Consider the following 14822-nt stretch of genomic DNA (forward strand, 5'->3'; position numbering starts at 1 on the left):
TAAAATGCACTGAAAACACTTCAACATTTAAAATGTCATTGTCATTTGACCTCAAGTCCCTGATTTTCATGTTTAAGTCCAGCTCCTGCTAGATTGCATTGCATGGATTCTACACAGTATGCAAATGTTACATCAATCATACTTTTCTAAATATCTTTACAGTAAAGACAGCGATATACAGTAGGTGTTTGGAAGCAGAGTGTAAGGGGTGATACTAAGAATAAAGGTGCTGGCACGGTAGTCTAGACCAGTTCAACCTCACGTTATACTAGTTTCATTGTATAGACTTCGCCTTGCTCGTGGTCCCAAGACATTGAGACGCGTCTCCCTCAGCTGGCATCTGGGCCCAACGACTGGTGGCGCCAGCAGCAGCCGATCAGGTCATTGGGATGACCCAAAACAAACAGATTCACCTACAAAAAAAGGCCTCTTTCCTGAAATGGACCAGGGTCACAAGTTGGAAGACAGCCGAGATCTGGCAGAGTCTAGCTCTGGAAGGCTGACAATTGAATCTTTCTTGGGAGTGCCAGAGTCTGGGGCCCCCGATCCCGCAGCTCCTGCTACTGCCCCCGTTGCAGCAGGACCACTGGGAGGAGGTGTGGAGGCGAAGGCTACCCTCTGTTGAGTGCCCGCTGATCTCCCCACCCCAGAGGGCCCGGGCAGGTTGGGGTGCGGGGGTCCGATGGAGGTGTTGGAGGTGCGTGTCGAGGGAGGAGGGCTGGGGGCCGCAGATGCAGCTTGCGGCCCTCCCTCCTGGGGGAGCGAAGGCTGGGAGGCGGACAGTGCACGGGTATCCTGGCTCAAGCTCCCCGTGTGAAGGGAGTGGGTGCTCTTGTGTGAGGCAGGCCTCTGCTGGGTCTGTGTGGGGCTGGGTACATGGTGCTGTACTAAGGACAACTGGGACCCCGAGGGGCCCACGCTGGCCATGTACTGGAAAGTCCGTCCTGAAGCCGCTAAAGGGCTTTGGACGGGCGGGCTGGAGATCGCAGATCCAAATGCTCCTCCGAACGTCTGAGGGGGTTGCGACTGAAGAGGAGACATGGAGACCGGGCTTTGTAAGTTCTGCATGACCTGGAACCTTCGCACCATACGAGGAGACTGCAAAGTTCCCGGGCCCACAAGTGGATTCGCCATTTGAGGGCAGAAGCTCATAGCCACAGCTTGCTGGAGGGTGGCGATAGCGGAACCTGTCTGCGACTGGCCGGGGGGAGCGAAGATACCGCCGATGGAAGGCGTCATTGACATTGCCCGTGGCCGTTGCAGGTCCACGAGCTTCACCATTTCGCGGTCGTACTTGACGATCTCCTGGATCATCTCGTTCTCGCGGTTGTTGAAGACGCCAGAGTTGAGATCGTGCTGAACCTTGTGCATCAGGATGGAATTCTTTTTACCTGAAGAAGAAAAACAAATACAAGGTCAAAAGAACACAGCACATGATATACTTTAACCTATCTCTGGACCACAGAAGTATTAGAGGACCATTGTGTGTTTGAACTGCAGGAACTCTTGTCTAAATTTAGCTGTGGGGTTATCGATCCGTTGGTGGACTATAGGTGGGTTGCAATCACATGATTCTGGCGGTGTGCAGAATTCAACTGGGGGTCAGGAAGTAGGGAACACCCATTGAAAATGATGGATAGTGACTATATGCAAAAGAGTTGGGTGAGCTTGGACGTAGCTGACAGGCTCTAAAAATAGTAAAATATGTCGGATAGGATCCTTACACTTTGAAAAAGAGATTTTTCCGAACTTGTGTCGGATTTGCCTGGTGTGGAGGCAATCGACATCATGAACTACCTCGTTCTCCAGACATCGTGCTACACCGCTAGCCAACTGAAGGCGTATAAAAGCGTGGAGGCTTACAACTATTTCGTGTGTGATTGGGTCAGCCAACTCGGATCAAAAGAAGCACTAAATGACTGCTTTCTTGTTTTTGTTCGGGTGAGTACATTCAGAATCATTCTCTTTTCAACTCAAATGTACACAACTGCACCACTGGCATCAGGCTACAAGCTAGCTGGCTAACTGTTACTTTACCTGCTATTTTCTACGTGTTGCTAGGTTAACCATTCTCAGTGGTCTAACGTATGTTGTGGCCTTCCTGGAAGAAGGACCTCAATTTAAAAACCACTCGTTGTGATAGCTAACGTAGCTAGCATTGCTAAAAACAAAGACACAGTCACCTAGTATGGACACACAAACTCCACATCGTATTATCACAGTTAGCTATGTTTCCAGTAATATCACACCGGCCTGTTGAGTGTTACTGTAGCCTTACAAAGTCATCACTACATATACGAGCGTTGTCCGACTTTGCTCCTCCGGATGTCAGACGGTTTTAATCCAGGTCTACCATCTTCTTTCGGTATCTTTTTACTTTCTTAAATTCACCTTTATGGGTTACTACTTTTGGGCCGCGAAAGTAGCTTTTATTTTTTTCTCGATTAGACCGGTTGGTACAGCCATAAACAGCACAAAACTTTGGCATTTTCTCAGCTTTTTCTTATGGGGAAGTTGCTTCCTGTCCCCCATCTGGGTCTTTGTACTTGTCGTGACGTCACATGAAACCCACCTATTTCTCCTGGTCTAAAGTAAACACTATCAGAATTTTCAGAATTTTTATCTTTCTTTCTTACCTATGCGGTCTAAACGATCAATAGCCACCGTCTCAAAGGCTCGTCTCATCATGGGATATTCTTCCAGCACCTCATTGAAGTGGTCAACAGACAGAGAATAGAGTCGACAGTACGTCTCTGCTCGGACGCTGGCCGTCCGTCGACCCCTCGTCAACAGACAGATCTCTGAAATGTATTGAAGTTTAAAAAAAACACAAAAACAAAACACCGCTTTGTAACAGAAGAGGAAGAAGAGCGCATGTGTCATTACCTCCAAAATATGAGCCATCAGAGAGTTTCATTGCAAGTGTGCCTTTGGTGATGACACTGCACACTCCGTGCTGGATGAAGTACATTTTCTTCCCGATGGTGCCCTCCCGTATGATGTAATCATGTGGCTGGAACACCTCAAAGTGCAGTTTGGTCAACATGGCCGTGACAAAGTTCGGCTCTGCGTTGGCAAACAGCGGCATGGAGGCCACCAGCTTGCGGCAATTGAAGTTGACAATTTCCTGAAGGTGGAGCAATGAAAAAGATATGATGCGTTCAAAAGGTAAACGGCATGGCCACGCGTGCGCAAATTACGGGCTTCGTGCAGTATGTCTCACCTCTCGGAGCGGCTCGCTGAGTTCTCCCAGAATGCTCTCCTCGTCAAACATCTTGCCCTGGTATCTGTGCTCGTAATAATCGTGGATCTTCTGACGAAAGTCGGCAGGCAGTTTGTGGAAGGACATGTACTGCTCCACTTGTTTGTACTGTTGAACGGAGACGGTTGGACAAAGTCAGTAGTCTGTAATTAATGAACTTTAAGAACTTATTCCAAAACACATGCTGCATCTGATCGATAGGCTGCGATTGGGATCGGCCCCGATTTCCTTAATTTTGGGGGAATTTGTGATCAGCCGAACCCTTAAAATAAAACAGATATTGTCCACCGATTTGATATCCCTCCACAGAGGTCCGAAAAAGTCAGCCACTGTCCTTTTCTGCTGCGAGAATTTCCATTTTTAGAGAATTGCTTCATGTGCAGTTAAAATACAGCGTTCCCTCGTTTTCCGCTGGGGTTAGGTTCCAAAAAATACCCGCAATAAATGAAATCCGCAAAGTAGTTAGCTTTATGTTTTACAACTCTTAAAAATGTTTTAAGGCTCTAAAATCCCCGACCGCACAATTTATACACTTTTCTCATTGAGGCATTTACATGTTCTCACATTTCTCTCTTGTTCAAACATTGACAATGTTCAAACCTTCATAAATTTTATAAAATGGGTATATTACTGTAAAAAAAAATATGCAAAATTGCACTTAAAAAAAATCCGCGATACAGCGAGACCGCGAAAAGTGAACCGTGTTATAGCGAGGAAAGACTGTACACGTTTCGATTGTTTCACAGGTATGGTTCAATGTTTGACAGTAAAACTTTAAAGTTACTTCGGTGTATGCCGTTGCTTATGAAAAAAAATCAGGATCAGCAAAAATCGAGAGGGGCAAGTCAGACATTTTCAAGATCAGGAGTCTGTGATCGGCCAGATAATTGTGATCGGTGCACCACTACCAGCATCCCTAAAAATTTGAATTTGTTATCACAACCTTATCAAAAATAGGAACCTTTTGAATTCATATGGCATTCAGAGGTATACGTGGTAGTTTTGATGAATAGCTGTTAGGATTATGAGTGGTAAGCAAATTCTCCTCTGAAAGGGGTCCCTGGATCCAAAATGTTTGACAATCATGGTATAGTATAGATATAGTTATGGAAAGTTATACATCATTCCATCCAGCTGGAGCCTTTCCCAGCTAACTGGTCGCTAACAGTATACAATATGCTACATCCACATGAGCGCAAGGATGCCTTTGCCAGCTGTCCAATAATATAAAGCCTATCGAAGCCCAAAAAAGCAACACCAACTTGGTCTTATAGTGATAGATTAGATTTACTGTATAATATTTACACATATGATAATTCCCCCCACAAGTATATCGGAAATCTGCACTCTTTTATCTGCCATTGCGCAGAATGAAATCGACTCATGTCAGGCAATTGTTCTGCTAAAATACACACATGAATAATAGAAGATATCCATCCATCTATTTTTTATAGCGCTTGTCCTCATTTGGGTCGTGGGTGAACTGGAGCTGAAGCCAGCTGACTTTGGGCGAGAGGCAGGGTACAACCTGGACTGCTCACCGGGCACATACAGACAAATAACCAGTCGCACTTTCTGCACATTCATTCACATGTGTTGACAAAGTCTTCAATTAACCTAACATGCAAAAAAACAAAAACAGTCACACTGACATTCACACCCATGGACAATTTTCAGTGTCTTATCTTCATGCCTATTCAATTAATCGATTTGTACAATAATCCGGAGGGTTCGATGCACGCTGTTGTCATATTTGTGAATGAAATACGATGACATCCACCGCACACATCCGCGGAGCTCTGAATCTGTTTGCCTGCACCTCGATTAAATCCAACAAAATTGCGTTACACCATCTGCGCCACAACTTAGACCTTCTTTCGGCTGGTCTGAAGATTAGCCTGATTTCTGCCACCAAATTGTCAGGTTGTCGGGGACGTGTACAAGTAAAAGAAAACTCCCTTGCCGCAGCATGGTCTGACAAACTTCCAAACACACTAAAGGGGTATTTTCACTGAGAATGCGCCGCATCCGGTAATAATGCGAAATATTACACCACAATATTGCACTGTGCGTGATCAGCCAGAGAGCGACATGCACTGTGGCATGCACTGCTGTCATGATCCCGGGATCGAGGTTGCGGCAGGTTAATACATGCGCCCAGTTACCCACCTATTCACTAAGGATATTGCTCTAATCATATACCGGCGCAAACACGCCCACAAAACTGACAGCTTGGAGCAAATTTGCACCTGATTTACCACACATGGCAACGGATTTGCGACAAGAACATGGTTGTTATAGTAACAGTTGCGAGAAAGGTGACATTATCAGAAAGCCAGGTTGGACCGAGAGTTAGCGTTTATAGCGCCATTGAGCTGTATAGAGCAGAGAGAACGACAATGACGTAATTCATTCATAAAGTAGAAATTATTGGTACAATCGTTTTTAAAAAAATATATTTTCAGAGGTTGGCGCTGGCGTACATATGCATCCGGCACGTAAAAATGATCGTAAAATGCCTCCCCACCATTGCCGATCAGCCCGGATTACGTGATATGTCCTAAACCAACATAGAAAAATCTCTCGCTCTCGCTCTCTCTCACACTGCTGTCATGATCCCGGGATCGAGGTTGCGGCAGGTTAATACATGCTTTCCATAATCGTTATTTGCGTCACGCAAACTCTGTGTGGCTATTTGCGCTGGCGTTAGTGAATTAGACACTGTATATCAATGAGTCTCTTTTGCATCATATTTTGTGTCAAATTTACATACACGCAAATAACACCGGCGCACCGGGACGCAATCTGGTTGGCAGCGCACTTAGTGACGGATTTCCGCATCTGCGGGTGTTTAGTGAATTAGGCGCTCCCGGATTGCTCCATTTTTACCGGTTAGCGCCGTGCAAAGGTGACGCAAACCTTTTGTGAATCGGCCCCTAAAGGACACGTGCACCTGCACGAAAATCAAGATGTGCCCATTTTTAACCCAAGCTGTCTCTGTCTATGTGTTGTCTATGACAATAGAGACCTGGGTCTTAAATGCAAGTTTTTGGAATATGGGGCAAAGATTTGCCTATGAAGCAGCCTATACAAGATGTTTGACTTTATTTATTTATTATTGCTAATAAAGCATTTTTATATCATACTTTGTCGTATAGTTACGATTAAAAGACAGTTAAGAAACACTTTTTGGGTGGCGCGTCAATTAGCCGCAGAAATTCTCTGTTTGCGGTCGGGCTCGGTCTCGGTCTCGAACCCCCAATAACTGTTTACTGACAGTTTGCTGACAGCTGATAAATGAGGCAGTAAACGGAATAGACGGACTGTATAGTTGATCCCCGCTCAAATGGAGCGCTTCGTAATACCGCAGCCAGCTTACCGCTGTCTGAACCACCATTTCAAAAAAAAAAAAAAAAAGAACTAAGTGACAAGTCAGCACATTGGCACAATGTGTGTAGCTTTCAGGGACGGACAAGGTCATCAGCCTCTTTTTCCCCATTTGTACACTGACAATATACGCTTATCAATACAGCACAAAGTTAAACTAACACTTCTCTGACAGTTTGAATCAAAAAATGAGTATCTTTGCCTTTTAAAAGTAGAATTTACATCATGATCTCAGATTGCGCAAGCCTGCTGCATCACACCATATTGCTACGGTTATAGGTTAGACTCGACAGCAAGATGAAAAAAAAATGTAACTGTGCAGTATTTTGCATCGGAGGCATAGTTATTTTTACAGACTAGACACACAAGGAGCACACGACGACAGCAGGCATAAGACTGGAAAAGTACACAGTAAGAAGTTGACATATTCAAATAAAACAATCCAATTTGATGAATAGTACAATCTAGCTTGGCCAGAGGTGACAAAAGAAGTCCCACACTGTATACTTAAAACATGTGTTAAAAAGTCAAAAAGTACAGACTTTTGTTCATGTTCTGCCCAGAGTGGATATAAAAAGTCTTCACACCCCTGTTAAACTGCCAGGTTTAACTTCTTCCACCATTAATGTGACTTATAACCGTCCTGGACAACCCAATTGAAATTTTAAGAAATGTTTTCAAAAGGGGAAGTAAAAATAAATGATCAAGATGTTTTTGCACAAGTGTTCACACCCTCTTCTATCAAGAATGTCATGAGGTATTTAGTTTATTGTATTCTATTTATTTAACTTTTTTTTTTTTTTATCTTTTACCTACTGTATTTTCCGCACTATAAGGCGCACCACATTTTAAGGTGCACGTTCAATGAATGACATATTTTAAAACTTTTTCCATATGTAAGGCGCTACAGTAGAGGCTGGGGTTACGTTATGCATCCATTAGATGGTGCTGCGCTAAAGGGAATGTCAACAAAACAGTCAGATAGGTCAGTCAAACTTTATTAATAGATTACACACCAGCTTTCTGACAACTCCATTCACTCCCAAAATGAATAAATAGCCGTTTTATTATTTTCTCTGAGGTAAAGTATTAGTATTAGCTAGCGATCCAAGATGGCGGGATCTCCGATCGTGCAGGGTCACCGATAGCGTCTTGACAGCGAGACCTGTTGCGGCTCAATATTGATCCATATATAAGGCGCACTGGATTATAAGGCGCATGGTCAGCTTTTGAAAAAATTGAAGGCTCTTAGGTGCGCCTTATAGTGCGGAAAATACGGTAAATAATGTGTTGTCATTTTGATGCTTGTCTGTCCCATGTATGCACCAGTTACCGAGACAAATTCCTAGTAAGGTGAAATATAATCTCTTACATGGCAATAACTGGCTGGCAACCAGTTCAGGGTGTCCCCCGCCTACTGCCCATAGCCAGCTGGGATAGGCTCCAGCACCCCGTGTGACCCTTGTGAGGAGCAAGCGGTTAAGAAAATGGATGGATGGATGTTTGGTAGACCTTTCTGACTTTTTTTTGGTGCTCTCTAGCAGAAGCCTAAATGTCTTGTGTTTATAATGACAAGTATTTGGAACTGTTCATAATTCATTCCACCTTGACTGCATACCCCGCTGGAAGAAAACAATTCCAAATGAACCTTGACACAAATGACACTATCATTTTTTTCCCTGGCCTATAGAACATCATTTGTGTGGTCATGCTGTGCTGTGACATTTGCTGAGATTAGCCTCATGATCTTAATCAGCATTGAGTTGAAACGCTTGAGCAACACCTCTAAATGCAATCTTCACTTACTTGCACGTCCTGCGCCGTCGTGTAAATAAATATTATGCGCTTCAACTCAGGGGCTCGGCATCACTTTAAAGGTGATTGCCTCCACTTCACGTGGACCGTGCAGAAATTGTATCGCTCTTGTTCTGAATAGTCTCTCAGTTTCGGGGACCAGGAGAGGAGCAACAAATGCATCACACTTGCTGGATGACTATAGCCTCTGACGCACGGCCATTTCGAACACATCGGGCATCATCGCTGATGTCACGCAGCCGGAATTAAAACGGAAGTAATGGACATCATTTTTTTTTTTATATAGTTTTTTCTCCACTGACTCCCCATACAGTTTGATTAATCACTACTGTAATAAGCCATTGCCAAATGAAATTCACTTTGTTGTTGTTGCTGAATGAGGCAGTGGATATTTGACAAATGATCAATAAGGAAAAGACGCCTTGCAGCCTATATACATTTGGTTCAATAGTTAAGACACCATTTCACCGATCTATGACAGCACATGACATAAATCTCTATTTAACCTTGAAATGGGTCCGTTTGACCCGGCTGTAATGAATGTTCAAAAACATTCTGATAAACATTGGTAACCATTTTAATTGAAAATATGTCATAGTCAAAAAAATACTCACTTGTTGTAGTTCTTCGACTTTATAATAAAAATGGGTCAATTTGACCCAGCTATGTTTAATGCACCAAAATCATTCCGATAAACATTAGCAACCATTTTAATTGAAAATATGTCATAGTAGACGTTTTTAACTGATGAAAAGTTTTGCAACAGAAAAAACAAACAAACTACTCACTTGTAGTTCTTGAACTTTAAAATGGGTCATTTTGACCCGGCTGTGTTTCATGTTCCAGAAGCATTCTGATAACGATTATATATATATATATATTATAATTTAAAACATGTCAAAGTAAACCTTTTTAATTGATAAGAAGCTTCATAGCAAGAAAAAAAAAACCCCCCAACTACTCACTTGTAGTTCTTCAACTTTAAAATGGGTCCATTTGACCCGGCTATGTTTAATGTTCCAAAAGCATTCCAATAAACATTACATTAGTAACCATTTTCATTGACAACATGTCAAAGTAAACCCTTTTAATTGATGAGAACTTTCGTAGCAAAAAAAAAAAATAAAATTACTAATTTGTAGTTGTTCAACTTTAAAATGGGTCAGTTTGACCCCGGCTGTGCTCAATGTTCCAAAAGCATCCCGTAAAACATCCTCACAGCTCATTAACTGTTTTCATTGCAAATATTCAGAACCAAACCATTTCTTACTGTCTGTTGGCGTCAGTGTTGCCATGTGGGAAATATAGGATGATTGTACCATAGACTCAAAATTATCGTATTTTGATGGAAATTATCGCACATCCGTCATAACCAAAATACACTGATTCGCAACAGTCAAATGTTGTCGTTCTTGTGTTTAAAAGCGTTCACCGCTCACAGGTACTCAAGGCTTCGTTGCGGGTTAACGTCACCGATCTGTATATATTACTGGATAGGTGGTTTGAGTCTTGCGCGATTTCCTGTTTGGGAGTGTCTCCTGGGGGCGGGCACTTACCATTCAGCCAATCAATGCTTGGATGTCACTCGTTACTCGTGCTCAGCAAAGCGCGATTCTCCGGTATTATGTCACATGACAACAGATGCCTTCAAGGTTTGCAAAAAAAAAATCTGGCAGTTTCAGTTTTACCGGCAATAATACAAAATGGTCAAATTATCTCACGTTTGCCATTTTTTAGGATTATTGATCGTACATCGTACAGAGGATCAAATTATCGTACAAATACGATAATTATCGTACACCTGGCAACACTGGTTGGCGCCAAGTTTGATAGTGAAAAACTAAAATGTGTTGATCTTTAACTTGAAAGTGTACATAACAGGAAGGTTAAATATCTTGTCTCTGTCGTGTATTCAATTGAATATAGTTTGAAAAGGATTTGAAAATTATTGTATTCTATTTGTGTTTTACATGACGCTGGTTGGGGTTTGGAAGTAAACTAAATCGTATGTAGCATTATAATTACGCTGACCGGTCCATCCATCCATCCATCCCATCCATCCATCCATCCATCCATCCATCCATCCATCCATCCATCCATCCATCCATCCATCCATTCTTCCATCCATCCATCCATCCATCCATCCATCCATCCATCCATCCATCCATTCTTCCATCCATCCATCCATCCATCCATTCTTCCATCCATCATCCATCCATCCATCCATCCATCCCATCCATCCATCCATCCATCCATCCATCCAGTATCATCCACCCATCCATCCATCCATCCATCCATCCATCAATCCATCCATCCATCCATCCATCCATCATCCATCCATCCATCCATCCATTCTTCCATCCATCCATCCATCCATCCATCCATCCATCCATCCATCCATCCATTCTTTCATCCATCCATCCATTCTTCCATCCATCCATCCATCCATCCATTCTTCCATCCATCATCCATCCATCCATCCATCCATCCATTCTTCCATCCATCCATCCATCCATCCATCCATCCATCCCATCCATCCATCCATCCCATCCATCCATCCATCCATCCATCCATCCATCCATCCATCCATCCATCCATCCTTCCATCCATCCATCCATCCATCCATCCATCCATCCATCCATCCTCTTCAGCTTATCTCGGGTCACAGGACATGGAGCAACCAAACAGAGAAGCTTAGACTTCCCCCTCCTCAGCCACTTCATCCAATTTATCAAAACCGTTACTTTAGTAAATGTAGCAGTAAATGTTGCTTGTTACTACCCACACGTTTTTTTTTTGCATTATTTGTTGGACGAAATGCAGTATATTTTATATACATGCATGTCTTCCTCACATCTAAGAGGTTCAGGGTTCAAATCCAGCTTTTGAGCATAAGTAATTGTGGACCGATATTATGTCATCTTGAATTGTCCCAGATGAAAGACAACGTAATGACGCGATGCTTCACAAGTCTCACCTGCCTGATTTGAGTCACTTTCTTGTCATGATCTGAACAAGCGAAGCGTGTCGCAAGTTTTTAGCCGACGCGTCAAAAATGAGCACTGCAGCTGGTGTCCCTTTCATGCTGGAGATGAGAGGTGCTGATTGGGAGCAAAATGGAGGTGTCGAGAGGTGTCGGGGAGAGCCCGACGCTCTGCCTGAGCAGCTGCTGTTCCACACCTGACCCCCCTTTTTTTTGAGGACTGCGTGTGAGGAGTGACTGAAGATGCTAATACGTTCAAATGGGATTTACTCACTGGTGGACGGCTTCACAAGCACCGACCTACATTTGCAACAGAAATTGGAATATTTGTTACACAAAACTGGAATCATTTCTTCCCAACAGTTGAGTATCATCATTTCATAGCATTTCGCTTGGCTCTTTGAGACTTAATGGTGCTTTCAAAATTGTGCAAGTTGACCGTATCCGTGCCACTAATACATCCCCCATACCATCACAGATGCTGGATTTTGAATTTAACAATCCGGACGGTCCTTTTCCTCTTTGACCCAGAACACGGCAATGTCCATAATCTCTAAAACCAATTGGGAATGTGGACTCGTCAGACCACAACATGATCGAGTCTTAACTTGCATTAATAGACGTAGCGACAAACTTTAATCACGTCATTTCACAGCGTTTCTCTTAGGGGATGTAACGATATCCAAAACATCCCGATACGATACTATCACGATATGATGCTCACGATACGATAATTATCACGATATTGTAGGGAGGTTGGCGATATTTAAAAAAGGTCACCATATTGTAAAAAAAAAAAAAAAAAAAAAAAAAAGCACAATATAGTGCTTTTGTACATAACATCAATATTATGTTATTATTGTTTTATTAATATTACGTTATTATTATGTAATATTACGTTGTTAATGCACGCACACACGACTTGCTCCGCAGGCACATTACATTCACCTTCATCTGACAATTAGTGTAGATTTTAAAACATTGAAGGGCCAAAACATCCCTAATGAAATTAAATTACAATAAAAAAAAACTAGCCACCAGACGGTGCTCGAACTGCACAAATGGAAATCAACCTGACTTTTTTTTTTTTTTTTTTTACAGATGTGTTGAATTTAAATATTGTGAACATGACGACGATGATATTGTGGTAGTTTTAATATCACGATATTGCGCTTATCGTTACATCCTTAGTTTCTCTTGGCTAGAATGCGTCCAATACATGTATGCAGCCATTGTATTTGTTTTGTCCAATCGTGTTTCAGCCTCTATGTGTTGCTATGTCAATCTAATCTGCCGCGTGGCCTTCAAGATCTGGTAGTGGTGTCCATTGCAACAGAAACACTATTAATAACGGGACTTTGTTTCACAAATCATATTCACAAATTTATCTGCACTGGGCCAGTGCACTGGCTCTCTATGACATCATTTTTCCATCTTCTGTTTGGTTGGTCAGAGGAAAACGTGTGACAGTAACGTTTGGACTAGCAAAACATGTCTTTAGCACCAAATAATATATTTAATAATCTGCACTTCTGGTGGGTAATATGTTTGTTTGTTTTTTTGCATTTGTCACAGTTTTATGCTGTTGCATTTTTGTATCGTACTTTCTGCGGGGGTGAAGTGAGATGTATGCTGCATTTGAGGATGGTCGGAAGTCGGATATATCCGAGTTGTTTTTTTCCCAGTTCCGACCTGAAAGCGTTCCAGGCGAAAGTAAACAACCAAAATGGCGGATAGTGAGAAAGTGTTTTTATTTTTGTTCTTAAAACTCATTTTGACCTCCAGCAAACTTATCTCCTTGCAATTTTGCTTCATTTATGGTTTTTATCTTATTTCATAAGCATTCTATACAGTTCGCTGTATAATTTCATGCCGGGAGATAGCGGCAATAAAAATCACGTACGTTTCGTTACGTGACGGTATGTTGAATATTTACCAGAAGAAAAGCTATCTATTTTTTTCCTCAAGTAAATTCCATCCATCCATTTTCTTGACCTCTTATTCCTCACAAGGGTCGCGGGGGTTGCTGGAGCCTATCTCAGCTGGCTTTGGGCAGTAGGCGGGGGACACCCTGGACTGATTGCCAGCCAATCGCAGACTCAAGTAAATTGTGTTTTATAATTCACGGTCTGTGTTTCCAAAGGGGAAACCATTGTAGAGTGATGTCACTTGTAGTCTGTTGTGATGGTCCTTTTTTTCCCCCGACTTCGCAAGTGGAATTTCCGAGTTCAAGGGGGCGTTCCCGTACACACTTCCTGGTTTGAACTCGGAATAGTCCGACTTCCGACCATTAGCAGTAGTAGAGGTAGCACAGGGTGTTCCAAAATGGTTGACCGCATTCTAAATGCCCATATCTCGGAAACTACTTGATGGATCTTAACTCATTTACTCCCAATAACGTATAAATACGTTCTATTTTAAGTATTATTGTGCTCCCAAAGATGCATTTATACGTGTTGGCTTTGATGCAGCCTCTGAACTGAAGAGAATGCTTGAAGCAATGGTAGTTATTACAAAAACTGCCAGCAGATGGCAGCAGAGTATAAGAGATCAAAAAGCTCTTTTCCCCACTATTTTAAACAGATTTGTGAATAATGATGAAACTTTGCCATATCCTAATGCTAATTGCTGCAAAATGGAAACAGGTAGAAGTGTACGTTTTTTTTTTCCTGATGAAAGAAGAGCCTCTAATCTTTCTTTTGGTAGATTCCATGTTTTTATAGCAATAGGGCACAATATTCTATGGGCCTTGCAAAATCAGTCAAAATCTAGTAAAACAGTGAAAATGTCCTGGGAGTGAATGAGTTAATGGAACTAAATACATTTCATGTTGAAGGTCATAAGTTTTATCGGTTAAATTTACAAAGAAAAGTACAAATATTTGTTGGTTCTATGACAAATTTTCATCAATGTTCAACACCAAGTGGCAAGGTTATATTTTGAAATTACCAGCCCAAGTGCTTTTTAGGACGTTAAGAACTTCCTTTCCTGTGTTTTGTGTAAGCTCGATGTTACACACAAAAACTTGAAACGTTTCTACGCAAGCTGTGAAAATTTGAGGTCATTCCAACGAAAATTGTCAAAATTATTTGCCTATGAAATGGGGTCAAAACATTTTGGAACACCCTGTATTAACTTATTAGCTCCCAAAAACGTATAAATATGTCATATTTTAAATGTTTTAAGTGTCCCAAAGATGTATTTATACGTTTTTGTTGTTGTTGTTGTTGTTGTTTTTTTTATGCCAGTGCATAGAGAAGGCTTTGATGCAGTCTCTCTACTGCAGAAAATGGTTGAGTGGCAGCAGAGTATAAGAGATCAACCAGGCCATGTTAAAACAAGCTGATTTCCCCACAGTTCTAAGCAGACTTGTGA

The 14822-nt window shown here is 42.1% G+C and overlaps 1 protein-coding gene across 1 annotated transcript in view; it reads right to left on the minus strand.

Moving 5' to 3' along the window:
* Positions 1-396: 396 nt before the first annotated feature.
* Positions 397-14822, minus strand: part of LOC144014002 (potassium/sodium hyperpolarization-activated cyclic nucleotide-gated channel 2) — a 53388-nt gene continuing 38962 nt past the window's right edge. The window contains exons 5-8 of the mRNA XM_077513477.1: positions 3224-3370; positions 2887-3127; positions 2637-2801; positions 397-1391 (exon numbers count right to left, since the gene is read on the minus strand). Coding sequence (XP_077369603.1) covers positions 451-1391; positions 2637-2801; positions 2887-3127; positions 3224-3370 — 1494 coding nt within the window. The 3' untranslated portion in view covers positions 397-450. The remainder of the gene's footprint in view (positions 1392-2636; positions 2802-2886; positions 3128-3223; positions 3371-14822) is intronic.

Source organism: Festucalex cinctus, chromosome 1, assembly GCF_051991245.1.
Source record: "Festucalex cinctus isolate MCC-2025b chromosome 1, RoL_Fcin_1.0, whole genome shotgun sequence".
Lineage (NCBI taxonomy): Eukaryota > Metazoa > Chordata > Actinopteri > Syngnathiformes > Syngnathidae > Festucalex > Festucalex cinctus.